The sequence below is a fragment of the Schistocerca nitens genome, chromosome 3 (assembly GCF_023898315.1).
Source record: "Schistocerca nitens isolate TAMUIC-IGC-003100 chromosome 3, iqSchNite1.1, whole genome shotgun sequence".
Lineage (NCBI taxonomy): Eukaryota > Metazoa > Arthropoda > Insecta > Orthoptera > Acrididae > Schistocerca > Schistocerca nitens.
The window spans coordinates 80,459,449-80,480,060 of record NC_064616.1 but is presented as its reverse complement, the minus strand read 5'-3'; the positions used below and the strand labels follow the sequence as shown (position 1 = coordinate 80,480,060).

Sequence of the window (20,612 nt, the reverse complement as noted above, 5' to 3'; positions counted from 1 at the left end):
TTGAGTAGCTTCATTTTTTTATATTTGGGCTCTCTATATAAGAGAGAGGGAAAATATGCAAAACATATCAAGACAGTAATCATACTAATATTGTGGGAGAGATTTTCAGCTGATGTGACTGTTCTGCAAATGATACTGACAATGTGACTATTTGACTTCATTATAGTGTTCATTTGATCGTTAACCTATAAATACACAATGTTTGAACTGTAAGTTAGCTGACTGCCACAAGGGGTTGTGGGGAGGGACTGAAATGAGCCTGGCTCCCATGTAGGCTGCTATAGGCTGAGGAACCATGGAGGAGGAACAAGTCCATCTGCCTCCTGCAGTGCAGGCTCCCTAATATGTGAAAGCAGACATCACAGATGGAAGGGTATATAGTGTACATGTTGTTTGTAATTCAGACTGAAATTGTGTGATGTATTGACATATTCCGTAAAAATCTTATCACAAGGGAAAGGAACTGCATGAAATACAAATAATATTTACAACACAATGAATGGCAGACTGTTTTTGGCATTTATTGAAGCTTTTGTACTTCATTTTTCAAGAGGTGAGGTCATATGGTTTCACTGTCATCATGACAACACCATAACATGTTTAATATTCTTCCCCTATCTCTTGCACTTTACTGCAGTATCCTTCCAAAACCTAAGCTGTAACTGATTATAATGAAGTAAATGATCTGATGGTCTTTCCTTTCAGCCAAAAATTCCACAGCACACAGTTTTTCGGCCTGGTTATTTGCATGAACTGAGTGTACAGAGTGAAGTACAAACCACTAATGCAACAGACGAAAGTGCCTACCTCACCCAGTATTATCAGCTAGGTAATGATGGCTGTTACCAAAAATTAATGACTGACCAAAGCCTTTTGATACTTACCAACTTATACTAGTTCAGGTCCAGGGAACTAATAGAAACAGAAATTTCCCAACAAACTACATCAGATGCTGATGTAGGTTGGTCTGTATGTGATAAATTTGGCAAAGTGTCTGCTACTCAAACAATTCAAAATAGGGCTTATTTGTTGTAGATTCTATATCACTGAGATTTTGCTGTTAACTAATAAAAGAATTTGCTCTTCTCTCATGAATTCTGCTTCAGTTTCTAGAATGATTTTCATCACATGTTCATCTGGAGGAGAAATTTTAGCAAGTGAAATCATGAGAAAATCATAGAAAGTAGGAAGTTAGCTGGAGACGTTGTGGAAATGGTGTTGGGAGGCTACATGTTGCGTGTGTGTGTGTGTGTATATATATATATATATATATATATATATATATATATATATATATATATATATAGTCTGCTTGTGTCTGTGTATGTGTGGATGGATATGTGTGTGTGTACGAGTGTATACCCGTCCTTTTTTCCCCCTAAGGTAAGTCTTTCCGCTCCCGGGATTGGAATGACTCCTTACCCTCTCCCTTAAAACCCACATCCTTTCGTCTTTCCCTCTCCTTCCCTCTTTCCTGATGAGGCAACAGTTTTGAATTTTGTGTGTATGTTTGTGTTTGTTTTTGTGTCTATCGACGTGCCAGCGCTTTCGTTTGGTAAGTCACATCACCTTTATATATATATATATATATATATATATATATATATATATATATATATATATATATATATATATATATATATATTCCACGTGGGAAAAATATATCTAAAAACAAAGATGATGTGACTTACCGAACGAAAGTGTTGGCAGGTCGATAGACACACAAACAAACACAAGCATACACACAAAATTCAAGCTTTCGCAACAAACTGTTGCCTCATCAGGAAAGAGGGAAGAAGAGGGAAAGACGAAAGGATGTGGGTTTTAAGGGAGAGGGTAAGGAGTCATTCCAATCCCGGGAGCGGAAAGACTTACCTTAGGGGGAAAAAAGGACGGGTATACACTCGCACACACACACATATCCATCCACACATATACAGACACAAGCAGACATATTTCATATATATATATTAGTGGTCTGATGATTACTGTTAATATCCTGATATACGAAGATGAGGCACTGCAACTACATTATTTTCTCATTCTAGAGGTGCAGTTGTTTGAGACTTCCTTTCATGGACCATCATACCAACCTACAGCAAGCCACTTAATGGATGAATTTGTTGCAGGTGACTACATCCACCATATGGACTGAGCAGCAGTGACTCCAGATTTGAATTCTATAAAAAATGTCTGAGTACAATGGGGAAGAAATTTTCAATCTGAATCTTCTGGAAATTTTCAATCTGTGAACCACCACTAGTAACTCTTCTAGATCCCCATAAAGATATTTCTCACTGATGGAATTAACTGCCCACAGAGATCTTGCATTACCTCATAGAGAGCATACTCTGTATGCATGTTAGGAATGAACATATGCCGTATTAAATGTTTTGTCATCTTGGAAGAGAGTTTCTGAGTTTGAAAACTTTATAAAAATATATTTAAGTTTAGAAATTTGATGAGAATTACAACTGCAACTCCAAGAACATAGAATATAACAAACTTCAAATTGGCCTGATGTATACTACAGTCTTGAATTTACAAGTGATTAGCATTTCAGTACAATTGTAAAAAGTAGTTAGAAATAATACCACTACACTATTTATGTGAGGGAAGATTACACAGTAGGTTTCTTATTCATTAACCACATTTTAATATTGCTTATTTACAAAGAGAAACCTCTGAAACAACATGTCAGAATTCAACAGCACCAGGATTGTGAGCCATTGAGACTGTGCATTATTGTTCCATAATATGTTATTCATGCTATTCACAATCCCATGACTCATGGCTGTACAAGATCATACAGCCCTGTTACAGACATTGGGTCAGAAAATGGGCTTGATTGTATCAAGTATCAATGCAAACAGTGTGACAGGATCATTGGACACAGAAGTGGCACCATGTTACCTTTTCAGACAGGTTCTTGTTCTGCATTCTGCATCTCAATAGAAGTGTCCATGTGTGGAGGCTCTGAAGGTAACAAAAATTGACAGATTGCTTTTGTCATTAACACTAGGGCACACCACTGGTAATTTTGACAGCAGATATTACATGCATTAGGGCTGGTTGCTGTGCATTACTTTTGAGGTCTCCACAATGGTACCTTTCAAGAAGATAACTTACGACCATATGTTGCCCGTGTTGTCCTGATATACCTCAAAACAGAAAGCACTCAACTCTTTCCCTTGTTATCACTTTCTCCAGATACCTAAACAATTAAAAATTCTGGTCACGAGTTGCCAAGAGATTGAAATGCCACCATTTGACTGTCACTATTATTGATGAACTCCGGCATAGAGTTGAAACAGCACAGAATGGCATACCCTTAACTGTCAGCCAAGCTCAGTTCAGCTTGATGCCCAGTCATTGTTGCTGCCAGAGATCTGTGTACTAAATTTCCCACCTTCTGTACACACAAACCGCCTGCAAATTTAATAACATACTATTCCTAGTGTAACATACACTGGAGGGCCAAAGAAACTGGTACACCTGCTCAATATCATGTACGGCCCCCTCGAGCATGCAAAGGTAGAGCGACACGACACGGCATGGACTCGACTAATGTCTGAAGTAGTGCTGGAGGGAACTGATGCCATGAACCCTGCAGGTCTGCACATAAATCAGTAAGAGTACAAGATCTCTTCTGAACAGCATGTTGCAAGGCATCCCAGATATACTCAATAATGTTCATGTCTAGGGAGTCTGGTGGCCAGCGGAAGTGTTTAAACTCAGAAGAGTGCTCCTGGAGCTACGCTGTAGCAATTCTGGATGTGTGAGGTGTTGCATTATCCTGCTGTAATTGCCCAAGTCTGTTGGAATGCCCAATGAACATGATGAACAGATGCAGGTGATCAGACAGGATGCTTACGTACTTGTCAGCTGTCAGAGTTGTGTCTAGGTCCCATATCACTCCAACTGCACATGCCTAACACCATTACAGAGCCTCCCCCAGCTTGAATAGTCTCCTGCTTACATGCAGGGTCCACAGATTCATGAGGTTGTCTCCATACCCGTACACGTCCATTCGCTCGATACAATTTGAAATGAGACTCGTCCGATTGGGCAACATGTTTCCAGTCATCAACAGTCCAATGTCAGTGGTGATAAGCCCAGGCGAGGTGTAAAGGTTTGCATTGTGCAGTCATCAAAGGTACACAAGTGGGCCTTCATCTCTAAAATTGCATATCGATGACGTTTTGTTGAATGGTTCACGTGCTGACACTGGTGGCCCAGCATTGAAATCTGCAGCAATTTGTGGATAGGTTGCACTTCTGTCAGATTGAGTGATTCTCTTCAGTCATCATTGGTCCCGCTCTTGCAGGATCTTCTTCTGGCCGCATCGATGTCAGACATTTGATGTTTTACTGGATTCCTGATATTCATGGTACACCCATGAAATCGTTGCATGGGAAAATCCCCACTTCATCACAACATCAGAGATGCTGTATACCATCGTTCATGCACTGACTATAAGACCACGTTCAAATCCACTTAAAATCTTGATAACCTGCCATTGTAGCAACACTGACCCATCTAACAGCTGCGCCAGACACTTGTTGTCTTACATAGGCATGCCGACCACAGTGTTGTATTCTGCATGTTTGCATATCTCAGTATTTGAATACACGTGCCTATTCCAGTTTCTTTGGTGTCTCAGTGTATGTGTACAACAAGTAATACAACAAGGAAACATGTTTTGCACACTGTCGTATGTCAAATATCTTGTGTTTAACCTTTAGCACTTTGAAAAAAAGTACACTATAATTTATAAATTTTGCTGTATTTAAGTGAATTTATGTACATCAATTTTCTTTGTGGCATTTCATGTCTACAGTTTGCATAACTTTTAATTACTGCTGTACGTAAATGAATTTATGTAGCTTTATTTTTTATATATTATAAATTAAAGTTTTTACTGTAAGGAGTTGTGCGCCTGCAGAGCTATTGGCATAGATTTGCCTTCAATTGTTTAGCCTAGGACTTAAGTTTATTTATTTATTGTGAGATATAATTTACAGTATTTTACAAGTTTATGGCATTTGTGAGAGATTGTTCAAGGAAGATGTGCATAATTCAAGAACTTTATCACAGAACACACAATACTAATTGCTCTACCAGGTGGAACTTAGTTTCATTGTTGTGCTAGACTATGTTAATCACACAGCTTATTTGCTGTTAATTAGCTAACAGTCCAGGGAGTCACTGTTATCTTTTAGTTCTTATGCTTCTTGTTAAAATTAGGAAATATTCATTAAATGTGGTTTTCACTAATTTCAGTGTTCCCACGTGTACCTGTCCTGTATTGGGAAAGAGGATTAATGTGCAGCCTTCAGTTATTTGTTAATATTATCATCTAGTTCAAGGTTTTTTTACAAGTGAATCATGTTGATGTAGTACAGTCTGTAATGTAATATAACTCACTGATAACTGCTGAGCCCCTATATTAATAGTTTAATTGAAAATGTTGTTCTCATGCAACACTGATTTGCAATAGCCATTGTACAGGCACAAAGAGCCCTAATGCATTTTAATTGTCATTCTTACTCATTGTCTTCTAATGCAGGCCACAGTATGTTCAACGCCTGGTTGGCTGAGCTTTTAGTTAGCTACAGATTGGCAACGGTCATTCATATAGATAAACAAATGGTTGGCATTGTATACTCATGGAATACTGCACAGTAATCACAGTTTGCCTGGTAAATAACACAGCTGCTTTCATAAATGCCTTAGATTTGATAGGATAGGAAATGCCCATGTCTGTAATGCAGTAAAAGAAGGTAGGAGTGTATATGAGACATGTTTTGTACCTGGGTTATTCAAAACAGAATTATGATTGGCACTATTATTCTATGGCATTTCCCTGTCTGAGTGTGGTGAATTGCCTATGAACTTGCCAAAAAACTACAGCTTAAGTAAAATTTCAATAAATTTACCAAAATGACTGAAGAAGACTGGATAAATGGTTTTAAAAAAGACAAATCCCAAAATAACCACAAGAAAACCATCAAGCAAGTACAACAGTGTTTTAGGTTTTGATGAAGCTGAAGCTGCTGTTTTTTTCCAATTTGAACACTGTTTTCAAAAAAACGTGCTATGTATGTATTTTGCCATATTTTAAGACAGTGAAATTTGTTAGTTTCTTAGAAAATTAATTTTATTATGTCTGTATTTCATACTCTATAAGGGTGTCAGTATTACCCAGGTACTCAGGGCAAGACCAAAAGGTTGCAGACTTGAGAAAATGGATATGCAGTTATGAAGGTATTCAACATCCTTTTTCTTTTATTTTTCTCATACAGCTGTCCTACTAACATTCCAGGGTCACACAGTGCACCATGAATTTTTCCATGGATGTGACAGGATTCCAAACCAAAACAAAAAATCTCTTAAGGTGTCAGTATTCCCCTGGTGTCTCCTACACATAATGCTTATTGCGTGAATACATGAAACTGTCACATTTCTGTCTGTGCTGTATTTAAGTGAACTTTATAATTCAATGTGTTTCAGACCACTGATGATAACAGTCTAATTACTTTTTAAGGAAACATGTTCTTTCTTGAAATATTCTAAATTTATGATTCACTACAGTCACTAAAACCATTTTATCTCCAAAATTTTATTTCACTAATAATTCTTTAGGATTAAAATACATTAATTGAAAGCCCTCATTCTCCACATTGCAGTTAACATTTTACTTTTTCTGGAAACTCTGTATTACTACTATTCAAAATGATTCTGTTCTGGTGCATTTGTATCTTAAAACATAATGTACTTTTATAGTTTTGTAGCACTGATTTTTCTGATTATAAAAATATGTAACTTTCCTAGAATAACGTTTTGGTTTTAAAAATGTTCAGATTAGAAAATTTAACTTTTCTGAAAATTCTTGTGGGCTTTGGACATCCCCATGCACATTAAACCTCTGCTTCATAAAATAATACATATCATTTTGCCATTTTTTTGCTTATACAGACTACAATTAATCCAGATATCTTCACTGACTAATGTGTTTTTGTATTTTTTTTTACTTTTGTTGTAATTATATAATTATTAAAGCTGTAAATACTGAGTACTTTACAATTTTTCAGTTACTGTAGCATGTGTGTCTTTATGCAGGCATTGCATACAAAGTCATAGTTAGGGCTGAGCAGTTAAACAGTATAGATGTTATGTGTTAGTCAGCATTTCATAATCATCCTGTAACACTCCATGTCAGTTAGGTGGTGAACCTTCAGTCATCACCATGCTATTATTAAGTCTGTGATGAGTATTCAGTCAGTGCAAAACTTTGTCATTCACTTTATCAGTCAGTCACGCTTGAGCAGTCAAGATGTTAGTTATTTGTGTTGTCACTTGTAAAATTTTGGTAGAATATTCATAGACTATGCGAACTGCTGACTTATGTTTTACTGCCTGGCAAAATCACTACTTAAAAGTTTATCATTGTATTTTAGTACAATAAAGATAAATCAACTAAAAAGTAAATCTGTGTTGTGGTGAATCATTATTAACTGTTTAATTCACTTAGTAGTTATCATAACACAGTTTTGAAGATCAACATCAAAGACACTTAAGAGAAAAAAAAAGAAAAAAAATGTGTCGGTTGCTTTACAGGGTCTAAAACCAGCAAAATAAGGCATTGATTGGGAGTGGGGTGGGTAGGGTGGTTGAGAGTGATGGGTTTAGTGTAGTGGTAATACCAGATAGGAGTAAGAAGTAGGTTAGATAGTTTCCTCAAAAGACATTAAAAACCTTTTTCCAGTTGTAGGATGGCAGCTGCATTAATAGGGTGCAGGAAATCACTGTCACACCTTTACAGAATGTGAAATCCACACAATATCCTATTCATTCCTATACCATCAGGAGACATTTCCTTGAGGGTATCCCAGATGTAAGACCTTAATCATATACCAATCCAGCACCTCCAACTGCAGCTCTGTCATGTGTATTTCCTACTCAATCAAAGGTAGATGTGAAAGCAGCCAGGACATCCACAAGTGTGGTGCAATTACTCTGCTGTGTACACAGTACATATGATAACTAACTAGCTGCTGAACATGCTGCATACTACAACATAATTCTCTTCAAACGAGGCTGCATTATGTGTAGCCCAAAACCAACTGCTCTGAGCTACACAGGAAACTGTCATTCCAGCATATCATCTACTGTTGCAATTCCTCTTCAATGATGCTCTTCCTCCCTACCACCACCAGACTCTGTAAACTACATAGGTGGCATCTGGTTGCTGTAGGATATCCTCTGTTTTAATATTCCTCACTTAAAACTCCATTAATCCCATTCTTTAGCTTCTCTCATTCTATGTATTTGCAGTAATCATTTACTCTGCTTTTATTTTCCATCCAGAGATTCTGCTAGCAAGACAAGGTTATCACTCACAGGCAGGGGCAGCTAGTATAAGATACCCACCAGATAGACCTATTACATGCATTCTGTGGATGGGCAAACCACTTGCCCTACATTGCTCACATGCATTCATACTCTGTGGAACAGTCATATAAGCTATGGCCTGTCAGCCTTACTGCCGCCCATGCGTTAGCTGTTTTAACACACCTGACACTTGTACCCATTGGTGCCCGGCTGCCTACCAGCATGCACATGAGCTAGAAGAGCCTGGCCTTGACCTTGCACCCCCATGTCCCCATACATATTTCTCCCTTTCTCTCTTTCCCATCCACTCATACACCTCCCTCCTTGTAATCTACTACTCCTTCTCTCCTTCTTCTCCTCCCCCCTCCCTCCTTCCCACTCCCTTCTCTCTCTCTCTCTCTCTCTCTCTCTCTCTCTCTCTCTCTCTCTCTCTCCCTCTCTCATCACAAACATACATGCATACACACACTGAAACACACTTACACTGATGAGCCAAACCTTAACCACTTACGTACTTGCATGTTTGTCCACCTTAGGAGGGAAAAAAAAAAAAAAAAAAAAAAAAAAAAAAAAAAAAAAAACAGGAACAGTTCTCATTTTATGGATTTGAGAAGTCCTTGGTAGGTTTCTGGAGGATCTGAATAGATCATGTAATTCCCATAAATTATGGACAGTTGATTTGTGAACACAGAGCGAGTGTCTGAAAGTGTCCCAGATGTGTTTCATCAGGTTTAGATTAAAGGAATTTGGCAGTCAAGACATCAACATGAGTTCCCTACCATGCTCCTCAAACCACTGTAGCATGGTTCTGATATTTGACAAGGGCAGTTACCCTGCTGGGAGAGCTGTTGCTGTCAGGGAAGACATCAAGCATGGCAGAATGCAGGTAATCAGCAGTAATTTTCATGTAAAACTTCCTGGCAGATTAAAACTGTGTGCCAGGCCGAGACTCGAACTCGGGACCTTTGCCTTTCGCGGGCAAGTGCTCTACCAACTGAGATACCCAAGCATGACTCACGCCCCGTGCTCACAGCTTTACTTCTGCCAGCACCTCGTCTCCTACCTTCCAAACTTTACAGAAGCTCTCCTGCAAACCTTGCAGAACTAGCACTCCTGAAAGAAAGAATATTGCGGAGACATGGCTTAGCCACAGCCTGGGGGATGTTTCCAAAATGAGATTTTCACTCTGCAGCGGAGTGTGCGCTGATATGAAACTTCCTTGCAGATTAAAACTGTGTGCCAGGCTGAAACTCGAACTCGGGGACCTTTGCCTTTCGCGGGCAAGTGCTCTACCATCTGAGCTACCCAAGCACAACTCACGCCCCGTCCTCACAGCTTTACTTCTGCCAGTACCTCGTCTCCTACCTTCCAAACTTTACAGAAGCTCTCCTGCGAACCTTGCAGAACAAGCACTCCTGAAAGAAAGGATATTGCGGAGACATGGCTTAGCCACAGCCTGGGGGATGTTTCCAGAATGAGATTTTCACTCTGCAGCGGATATGGGCTGATATGAAACTTCAGGAGAGCTTCTGTAAAGTTTGGAATGTAGGAGACGAGGTACTGGCAGAAGTAAAGCTGTGAGGATGGGGCGTGAGTCTTGCTTGGGTAGCTCAGTTGGCAGAGCACTTGCCCGCGAAAGGCAAAGGTCCCGAGTTCGAGTCTCGGCCTGGCACACAGTTTTAATCTTCCAGGAAGTTTCATATCAGCGCACACTCTGCTGCAGAGTGAAAATTCTCATTCAGGAAATTTTCATGTAGTCCACAGATGTCATAGTGCCTTGGATTCCTCCCATGGGTCTCAGTCTGAGTGAATGCCCCTCCCCTCCCCCCTTCCCCCCTCCCTCCCCCTCTCCATCATAGCACAATACTGCTCCGATCAGCCAGTGGCCAATATCGATAGCTCAATGCATGTTTCGAGCAACCATTCACCTGGATTACAGCACATCTGGTCACGACCACCCACTGGGTGTAACAAGAAACGTCAAAGTTGTTAAATTCTTATCTATGCTGTATTTCACTAAACTTTATTATTCAGTTTATAGTTTTCAGATTACTGATTATAAAATTGTAATTAATTTTCATGAAGTATTCTAAACTTATGTCATTAAAACCATATGCTATTCATAATTCAAATCAACTAACAGTTGTCTATTTTAGGCTCGACCTACCGTGTCTAAAAGCACACGTTTTATGTTTCCAATGAACATCTTACTTTATTCTGAAAGCTGTATATTTAAAAAGTTATACTAATTCAAAATTGTCAATTTGAGGAAGTTTTATCTTAAAATGTGATCAATTGTTACAAATGTGTAAACTTGATTTTCCTGCTTGCAAAAATGTTAAGTGTCCAAAATAACATGCTACTTTGTAAGATATTCAAATTAGAAAATCTAACTAGAAAATTCTTGGTGGTCTTTGGAAATCCATACGCACAATAAAACTTCCAGAGCAGAAAATAATACCTATCACTTTGGCATTTTTTGATTATAAAGCTTATAGATAATGAAAATATCTTCACTGCATCATATGTTTTTGTATTCTTTCCTTTTGCTGTTTTTTTATATTATTATAGAAGATGTAATTATGGAGTATTTTACCATTTCGTAATTTCTATACTATGTGCATCTTTCTGTAGGTATCGTGCACAAATCCATAGACAGTTGTGGGCAAACACTCAATTAGTTCAGACAATGTGTTTATTGAGTTGTAGGTGGTGGGTATTCAAACAGTCCAAATGCTACGTTATTCAGTCTGCATCTGTAAACTTGAATATTTTTTAGTCAGCTTCCTTAGTCCACCTCTGGTAGTCAAAATTTAAACAATTATGTTGGTCGGAGCTGGAAAATCAGCAGTCTTTGTGCAGCCTCTCATGTGTTACAAATCAGTCTGCTGCTGCTGCCCTAATTTCTTTTCCCTTATAACTGTTTACATAAGAATTTTCTCTGTGTTTCTAATGTTGCTGACGAATTTCTGTCTTAATGTTGATTAGGTGCTAATTTACACATTATTCCCTTAGAGATGTCTTTCCCCCTGGTATTGGTACTATAAGAGCTGAAAATTTAATTGTGATGGGGCTCTGGAATTCAATAGTAGGAGAAGGACGAGAAGGAAAAATAGTAGGTGAATATGGACTGGGGGAAGGAATGAAAGAGGAAGCCACCTGATAGAATTTTGCACAGAGGATAATTTAATCATTGCTAACACTTGGTTTAAGAATGATAAAAGAAGATTGTATACATGGAAGAGGCCTGAAGACACTGCGAGGTTTCAGACTGATTATATAATGGTTAGTCAGAGATTCAGGAACCAGATTTTAAGCTGTAAGACATTGTCAGGGGCAGATGTGGACTCTGACCACAATTTATTGGTTATCAGCTGTACATTAAAACTAAAGAAATTAGAAAAAGGTAGGAAATTAAGGAGATGAAACCTGGATAAATTGAAAGAACCAGAAGTTGTTGAGAGTTTCAGAGGGAACATTAGGCAACAGCTGACTAGAACAGGGGAAAGAAATACAGTTCACGAGATGAAGTAGTGAAGGCAGCAGAGCATCATATAGAAAAAAGGACAAGACCTAGTAGAAATCCTCAGATAACAAAAGAGATATTGAATTTAACTGAAAATTAAAAAATGCAGCAAATGAATCAGGTGAAAGGGAACACAAACTTTTAAAAAGTGAGATTGACAGGAAGGTAAAATGGCTAAGCAGGAATGGCTAGAGGACAAATGTAAGGATTTAGAAGCGTAATTCACTAGGGGAAAGATAAATATTGCCTACAGGCAAATTAAATAGGCCGTTGGGAAAAAGAGAAGCTGCTGTATGAATATCAAGGGCTCAGATGGAAAAGCAAAGAAGAGAAAGCTGAAAGGTGGAAGGAGTATATAATGGCTCTATACAAGGGAGATGAACTTGAAGGCAATATTATAGAAAGGGAAGTGGATGTGGATGGGGAAAATCTGGGAGATGTGATACTGTGAGGAGAATTTGGCAGAGCTATGAAAGGTCCAAGTTGCAACGAGGCTGCGGGGACAGACAATATTTTGTCAGAACTACTGATAGCCTTGGTAAAGCCAGCTATAACAAAACCCTTCCATCTGATGTGCAAGATAATGCAACAGGAGAGATACCCTCAGACTTCAAGAAGAATGTAGTAGTTCCAATTCCAAAGAGGGCAAGAGCTGACAGGTGTGAAAATCATTGAACTATCAGTTTGATAAGTCATGATTGCAAAAATTCTAACACGAATTCCTTACAGAGGAATGGAAAAACTGGTGGAAGCTGACTTCCGGGAAGATCAGTTTGGATTCCACAGAAATGTACAAATGCACGAGACAGTATTGACCCTACAGCTTATCTTAGAAGATAGACTAAGGACAGGCAATCCAACATTTGTAGACTACGAGAAAGTTTTGACAATGTTGACTGGAGTACTCTCTTTGAAACTCTGCAGGTAGCAGGGGTAAAATACATGGAGGAAAAGGCTATTTACGACTTGTACAGAAATCAGACAGGACAGGTATGAAAGAGAAGCAGTGGTTGAGAAGACAGTGAGACAGGGGTGTACCCTATCCCCAATGTTATTCTATCAGTACATTGAACAAGCAGTAAAAGAAACCAAAGAAAAATTTGTATTAAGAATTAAAGTTTGGGGAGAAGAAATAAAAACTTTAAAGGTGTGCCAATGACATTGTAATTCTGAGGCAGCAAAGGACTTGGAAGAGCAGCTGAATGGAATGGACAGTGTCTTGAAAGAAAAATATAAGATGAACATCAACACAATCAAAACAAGGATAATGGAATGTATTCAGATTAAATCATGGGATGGTAATGAAATTATATTAGGAAAAAAGACACATAATAGGTGAGTTTTGCTATTTGGGCAACAAAATAACTAGTGATGGCTAAGTAGAGAGGATATAAAATATAGACTGGCAATGGCAAGAAAAGCCTTTCTGAAGGAGAGAAATCTTTTAACATTGAATATAGATTTATGTGTTAGGAAGGTTTTTCTAAAGGTATTTGTATGGAGTGTAGCCATGCATGGAAATGAAACATGGATGATAAACAGATTAGGTAAAAAGGGAATAGGAGCTTTCAAAATGTGGTGCTACAGAAGAATTCTGAAGATTAAATGGGTCAGTCATGTAACTAATGAGGAACTACTGAATGGGATTGGGGAGACAAGAAATTTGTGGCCCAACTTGACCAAAAGAAGGAATTGGCTGGCAGGACACATTATGAGACATCAAGGGATCACCAATTTAGTACTAGAGCAAAGTGTGGGGGGTAAAAATTGTGGAGGGGGTCCAAGAGATGAATACAGTATGCAGATTCAGTAGGATGTAGGTTGCAGTAGTTATTTGGAGATGTAGGGGCCTGCACAGGATAGAGTAGCATTGAGAACTGCATCAAACCAGTGTTTGGACTGAAGACCATAACAACAACATTGGCACTATACAAATCTGTATCATATTTTGACTATCTATTGAGGAACACAACAATAAACTTTATTGCATTTGATAATTACAGTACTCACTCTGGTCAAAATTGCATCTGTGACAGTTTTTCAGAAAACACCTTTGTGAAAGACTGACAAACACTGAATCTAGCACTTCAACTGAGATTTCTTTTGTAGTCAATTGATGCTCAATTACAGTGATACTGATAAAAATTTGTGCTGTCTCGAACTCAAATGACAAGCATACCAATTTAACTGTTTTACTGAGATATATTTCAGCAAATAATGCACTAATTAATGATGCCGGTGTTCATTAAAGATTTTTTATGTCTAAAACTATTATGTAGTAAGTACAGTGTACAGAAGCATTTCCTTTGAAATTATTAGAAATGCTGTCGCATCCACACAACATCTCAATTTAACTACTATTTCTTAGCTCTTTTTGCATTTAAATCTACGTCCCTTAATCAAAAGGCTGTAGTAATAGACTGAAAAATGAGTTATATGTTCTTTATAATGTGCTCAATTTATAAATATTTTTCAACTGTTCCTGTTAGTGCTGCGTTTCTGTTTTAAAGGAAGTTCCTTTAGTTAGTGAAGCTTACATCAAATGAATGGTTTGCTTTGACCATTCAGCTGCAATCATTTTCATCTTCTAAAGGGTATGCCTGGCCTGTGATGTGGTTTGTTAATGATGGGAAAGCATCCATATGCTTAATTATTTAATTTTGTTGTAAGATGATCTTATCAGAAATACCAGATCCATATGTTGGAAGACTTGTGTGCTGTCTGCCTGAGATTCATATAAAGTTTGCCATGTTTGTATTCATGTTGTAAATGTTTTTGTGTCCTGCTTCTGAGGCAGAGATCAGGAAACAAGTCAGAGTTTTCTGGTTCAAGGATTCATCCTAACTCTGACTGATGTTCTAATCTAATGAGCCACTGTGATTCACATCAAATTCAACTACCATATTTAGGTAACGATATAGTACCTATGTTAGTACAACTGCTTGATTTAAAAATAAGTTGTCATTTATTCTTGCACTTAGTCCTTCTCTCTTTGTTAGGGCTGGTACAGTGCAAAATATACTGAACATAGGTATCAGTAACTTCCATTTTTCTTGAGCAGCACAGTTTTCCAAAAATTAACATTTTTAATAATCACACACAGTTTTCAGAAAAGTGTCTCAAGCTTATGGAGCTAAAATGGTAGCCAAGAAGTTTTTTGGATACAAAGTGATGAAGGAAATTTCAATGAGCAAAAGTACGAGGGTCGGTCAAAAAGTAATGCCTCCCATTTTTTTTCTACTTAAAGAAATTAAGTTAAGTGAAAAATTTGAATTTGGCGCCATTCCTCAAACCTTCTTCTGCAATCCACTGCAGTAGTAACTTTCTGTGTCAACAGGTGGCAGCACAGCAGAAGTTTGTAAGATGGCCGACATCGATGTTCGTTTGAGACAGCGTTGTGTGATTGAATTCTTGAATGCAGAAGGTGAAACGCCCATACGCATTCATGAAAGACTGAAGAAGGTGTATGGTGTTGTGACAGTGGATGTCAGCACTGTTAGACGATGGGTTCGTCGTTGTAAGGAAGCTGAAGGGCAAACACCGTTGACTGACGAAAAGCGGAGCGGCAGGCCGGTGAGTGCAGTGACTCCACACAACATTCAGCAAGTTGATGACATCATTCGTGGTGACCGTCGGGTGACTGCAGATGAAGTGTGTCGCATTATTTCTCTTAGTAAAGGCAGTGTGATCACGATTATTAAACAATTGGGGTACTCAAAAGTTTGTGCACGGTGGGTTCCAAGAATGTTAACCGATCAGAATAAAGAGGCAAGGAAAACAATAGCCTCCCAACACTTGCAGCGCTTCCGTTTGGAGGGAGATGAGTTTCTGAAAAAAATTGTGACCGAGGACGAAACATGGGTGCATTTTTTTGAACCCGAATCAAAGAGGCAGTCAATGGAGTGGCGTCACACAAGCTCGCCGAGGAAGAAAAAATTCAAAACTGTGCGATCGGCAGGGAAAGTTATGGCAACAGTTTTCTGGGATACAGAGGGTGTGATTCTGGTTGATTTTTTGGAGCAGGGATGCACAATAAATTCTGTTCAATACGTCACAACCCTCAAAAAACTTAAAGCACGTCTTCAGCGAGTTCGCCCAACAAAATCAATGCCAGATGTTCTTCTTTTGCATGACAATGCAAGACCACACACCAGTCGTCACACCTCTGACGAGATTGTCAAAATTGGATGGGAAGTTTTGCCTCATCCCCCATACAGCCCTGACCTGGCACCATCAGACTTCCATCTGTTCGGGCCACTAAAAGAAGCTCATCGTGGGATTTATTTTGAAGATGAGGAGGCCGTCAAAACATCCGTGCGTCAATGGCTTAGGAAGCAGAGCTGTGATTTTTACCGTGCTGGGATACATGCCCTTGTTCAAAGATGGACCAAAACTGTAGAGATGGGCGGAGATTACATTGAAAAATGACAAAATGATCCTCAATGTTGTGGTTTTCAACCTATGTAATTGCATTTAAATTTCCTGACAATTAAACGTAGAAAAAAAAATAGGAGGCATTACTTTTTGACTGACCCTCGTACTTGTAAAGTAAAAATAAATTTACTGTTATGAAGTCTAGAGCTATAATGAAAAGAAAAATTGGGACTTTAACATCATGAAGGTTTGAATGTAATGAAAGGCATGAGCTTTATGACAGAAGAATAGTTGAGATGTTCATGGGGCTCATGCCCCATGAATCTGTATGGGAAAGATGTAATTTAAAAACCTTGAGCTGAGGCTCCATGAAAGCTATTTCCAGGTAACCTGTTAACAGATCCATAGCCAGGGAAGTTATTTTACCTCTAGAATATTTTACTGCCATAATCATTAAACTGTACATTAGAGCAATATGCCCTTGGGAAATGTAATTACTGTTGTTTCCACATGCTTTAGGCAATATACAGTACCAACACAGAAAGGCCATTTTGGCCAATGTTACAAGGCCAAATCATCCAGGCTGTTACCTCTGTAATTGCTAAAATGGTTGCCACCCATATGTTAGTTTGATCTCTCTACAGGTACCCCTCTGGTGTGGTCACACATACATAACAGACATCTGTAGTGTTGATGCATGCAAGCCATTTCACTTTGATGATTTCTGTGGTTGGTTTCATGCTAAATATTCACATGTGTAGATTTCATAGTAATTTAAATCTACAGTTAAATTTAATACCCAACAATGATCCATACAGGTATATCATATATTTGAAAGATTCATCTAAAGAGTGAGAACTGTAGAGTAGAAATGATTTCAATTTGTTTTAAAATAGTTTTTCATTACTTAATGATACCTTTAATTCAAATATTTTTATGACTACATTCTTTGTGCCCTTCTGTGCAAGAGTAAGTGTAAATTGTGATTAGCAGATGCCCCTTTTATTCCTAGTGGTATATTTATGAATGTTATTTTCAAATTGTAACTTATTTTTAAGAAAACAATAACAAGAGAAAATATGTACTGTGATGCTTTTGTTAAACTGCCTAGTGCAACTGTTTGTTTTAATTGTTGCCTATATGAGATCTGAGGATGTGCACCAGTTATTATCCAAGACGTGCAATGAGAACTTTGTGTTTAGGTGTGGAACTGCCCCAAAATCTTATTTCATGTGTTATTAATGAATGGAAGTGTGCAAAATAAGTTGAATTTTTTGGTGCTTTCACCACAAAAATCTTGTCAGACAAAGCAAATGTTACTTAACTTCATCATTTGGGAAGTTCTATACTATGTGACTTCCAATTCAACTTCTTACAGAATGCTCATCCAAGAATTCTGAACATTTGATTTTACATATTTTCTTTTTAATATAATCTGTTATTATAGGTGATGTCATATCTTGCCTTTTTACAGAACTGAATTAATTTGTTTTTTTATTAAGTTAACTGACAGACAATTTACTGGAATGGAAAATGAAAAACGTTAATTAATGAACAGAGCATAATGATGTATAGAACATAGTGATAGCTAAAGGTACCAGTATGAGATTATTAATAAGCTGTGAATCAGATTGATTTTTAGATCTGACTGAACAATATGTAAGATTTGCCATTTATCAGCTTACTAAAGTACTGGAGTCCTAACTGAAAACACCATGAGCCCAAGCATGCTGACGGCTTCTCACAAGGTTTATTCTGTTGCCTGGCAGATTAAAATTCAGTCAATAGTATCAAAGAGCTATTACTACATTCTTACATCATATAAATAATACTTTTGATAAGAAAGTAAATAAATACACCTCGAAGCAATTTGGAAGAGATATTTTGAGTATAATATGAGAAAGACCTGTAGTGCTTTCCAGTAAATCTTCAGGAAGGTCATTTCCATGAAGATAGTTATGTAAGGTAATAAAATATAAGTGGGAATATAAAAGGCACTTCTGCACAGAAAAAGTAAATATCTTTATACAGATGTTAGCCAAGGAAACATGGGAAAACGTATTTTCAAAAACAACAACTAATGACTCGTACAACACTTTTTCTAGTACTTTCATGTTTCTATTTGAGATGTGTTTTACAAAAAAGCTTACAAAAATCAATGTCATACCAAGGAACAACAGCCAGTGGATATCACCTGCCATCAGAGTATCTAGTCAAACTCTAAAACATTTCGGTCAAATCAAAAGAAACAACACAAAATAAACAATTCACAGACTACCTTAAGATGTATTTGTATTTATGCAAAATTCTATGCATCAAAGGAACACATGCTACATTTTTACTGTTACATAAGGGTAACGATAAGCACTAAATATGAGCATTTTAATAATTTTTACTTCTATTTTGACAACTTAGTCACACATTTTAATTTTTTAATTGGGGGCAGTTGGATAGAGAGAGAGAAAATTGGAGAACCCCAAACACCCCCTTCCAAAGAAGAAAGAAACAGAGAAAGATGGAAGAGTTACTAATCATCCTGCCATACAATGGAAAAATAGTCTGTTTCTGTATAAACAGTATGGCAATTCCATTTTTTCTCCAGTATCAAATATAACTGGCATGAACCCAATAATTAATTTTAAGAGATACTTCCAGCAGTCAAGGGAACACATCAAGGTTCCTCAATGCTCCATTCTGACAGAATACAACAATAAAATGCATGGAACCGATTGAATGTGTCAAAATGTGAATCAGTACAGGATAAATATCCATAACAGGTAATAGTACTGGGCAATTCAGTTGGTTATTGGATGCCACTGTACACAATGTACTGATACTCTACCACAAAAAATGAAAAGGTGTCAAACAGAAATTGTGCATCTCTACTTGAGGAGTGCTTGAGCATACCCTGTACTGCAGGAGTAAAGTAGATAGGATGCAGTTTGATGGAATGAAGCACCTGATTGCAAAAATATGGGATACCAAAAAAGAAGACAATGTGTTGGAACAAACAGTATGACATCAGCACGTACCCAGTGCTGTGTAATTTGGGATAGTGTGTAGAATGTTTTGCTGCTATCATACCATGTAATTTTTTGTTTTTGATTTTTAATTTGTACTCGTGTTTAATTTATTTCATTCAGTACAAAAATGTGTAATCTTTTGATATGCATGTCTCATTTTCTCCCAACAGTGCTTAGCATTACGTATATATGGCGCAGTATATTATTTTTTCACTTTAAATGTTCTTTTCAATGTAACAAACAAGCTGAAAGTAATCAATGTAAAAAATTAACAAAAAATTAATTCAGGCACTAATGACTTAAAGTACTAAATGGTTTGGAAATCAATAGATACTCTTACCTGACTCATTTTAAGAACTAGCTGCTGTTGAAAATTAAGCAGTTGCAGTAGCTAATGTGTGAAAATGAGGCTCTGAAGAACCAGAACACAACACAACTGAAGACTACAGCTTGTTTAACACTTCAGTTATGAAAAGAACACACATAACACAGCTACACTGAATGTCTGTGACATCACTTCTTTCGGTATGTCAGAAATTATCAAAATATCAGAGAAATGGATAAGAAGATATCTGTCTTCTGATAAGAATAACAGTGATAACACAAGTGCCTTTAGTGAGTGTGACATCTAAAGTAAGATGTACTGCTTTTACACTGTGAATCCAGAGATGTTTTGAGACAACTGGAAAAATTGTGATAATTCGAAATAAATTCATTACTAAAATTTTTTGATCACAGTCTCGTGTTTGATGTAGATTTCATTTCTTTATCATTTCATGTTCACAGTTGGAACCCTCAAAAAAGTTCCCCTTCTTAGCAACATTTGCACTGAGAGACACTAGGTGTAGGATCTAAACCAAACTGCCACACGGCTAATTGCTCCATATTTTTTAAGTACTACAAACTTTACTGCACTAGTACTGACTGAACATTTACATTTCCATGAATTTAATTAGCCATTTGAAATATAGGTGGAAATTATTTCACTAACTTATTTTGTTGAACAAAAGCAAATTGCAACCATTTTTGTTATAAGCCTAGTGTATATAGTTATTTAGATTGAAAAAACTACATTCTTACTGGAAGTAGGATTTTGATGGAATCCTACTTTAAACATTTTATCATCATATCTCACATATTTGATTACTTGTATCAAAAGGCTAAACTGCTTTGTCAAAGTAAATGGTTTAAATGGCTTTGAGCACTATGGGACTTAACTTCTGAGGTCATCAGTCCCCTAGAACTCAGAAGTACTTAAACCTAACTAACCTAAGGACATCACACACATCCGTGCG

General features: G+C 37.4%; 1 protein-coding gene across 2 annotated transcripts in view; it reads right to left on the bottom strand.

Annotated features, from left to right (window-relative positions):
* The window catches only part of LOC126248044 (uncharacterized), a 557,758-nt gene extending 537,927 nt beyond the window's left edge, over window positions 1-19,831 (bottom strand). For both annotated transcript variants that reach the window (XR_007545407.1, XM_049948673.1), the window contains exon 1: window positions 19,658-19,831. Coding sequence is in view for 1 of the 2 variants with exons in the window: in XM_049948673.1 (XP_049804630.1) it covers window positions 19,658-19,666 (9 nt within the window). In the remaining variant the exon portion in view is untranslated. The remainder of the gene's footprint in view (window positions 1-19,657) is intronic.
* Window positions 19,832-20,612: the final 781 nt, after the last annotated feature.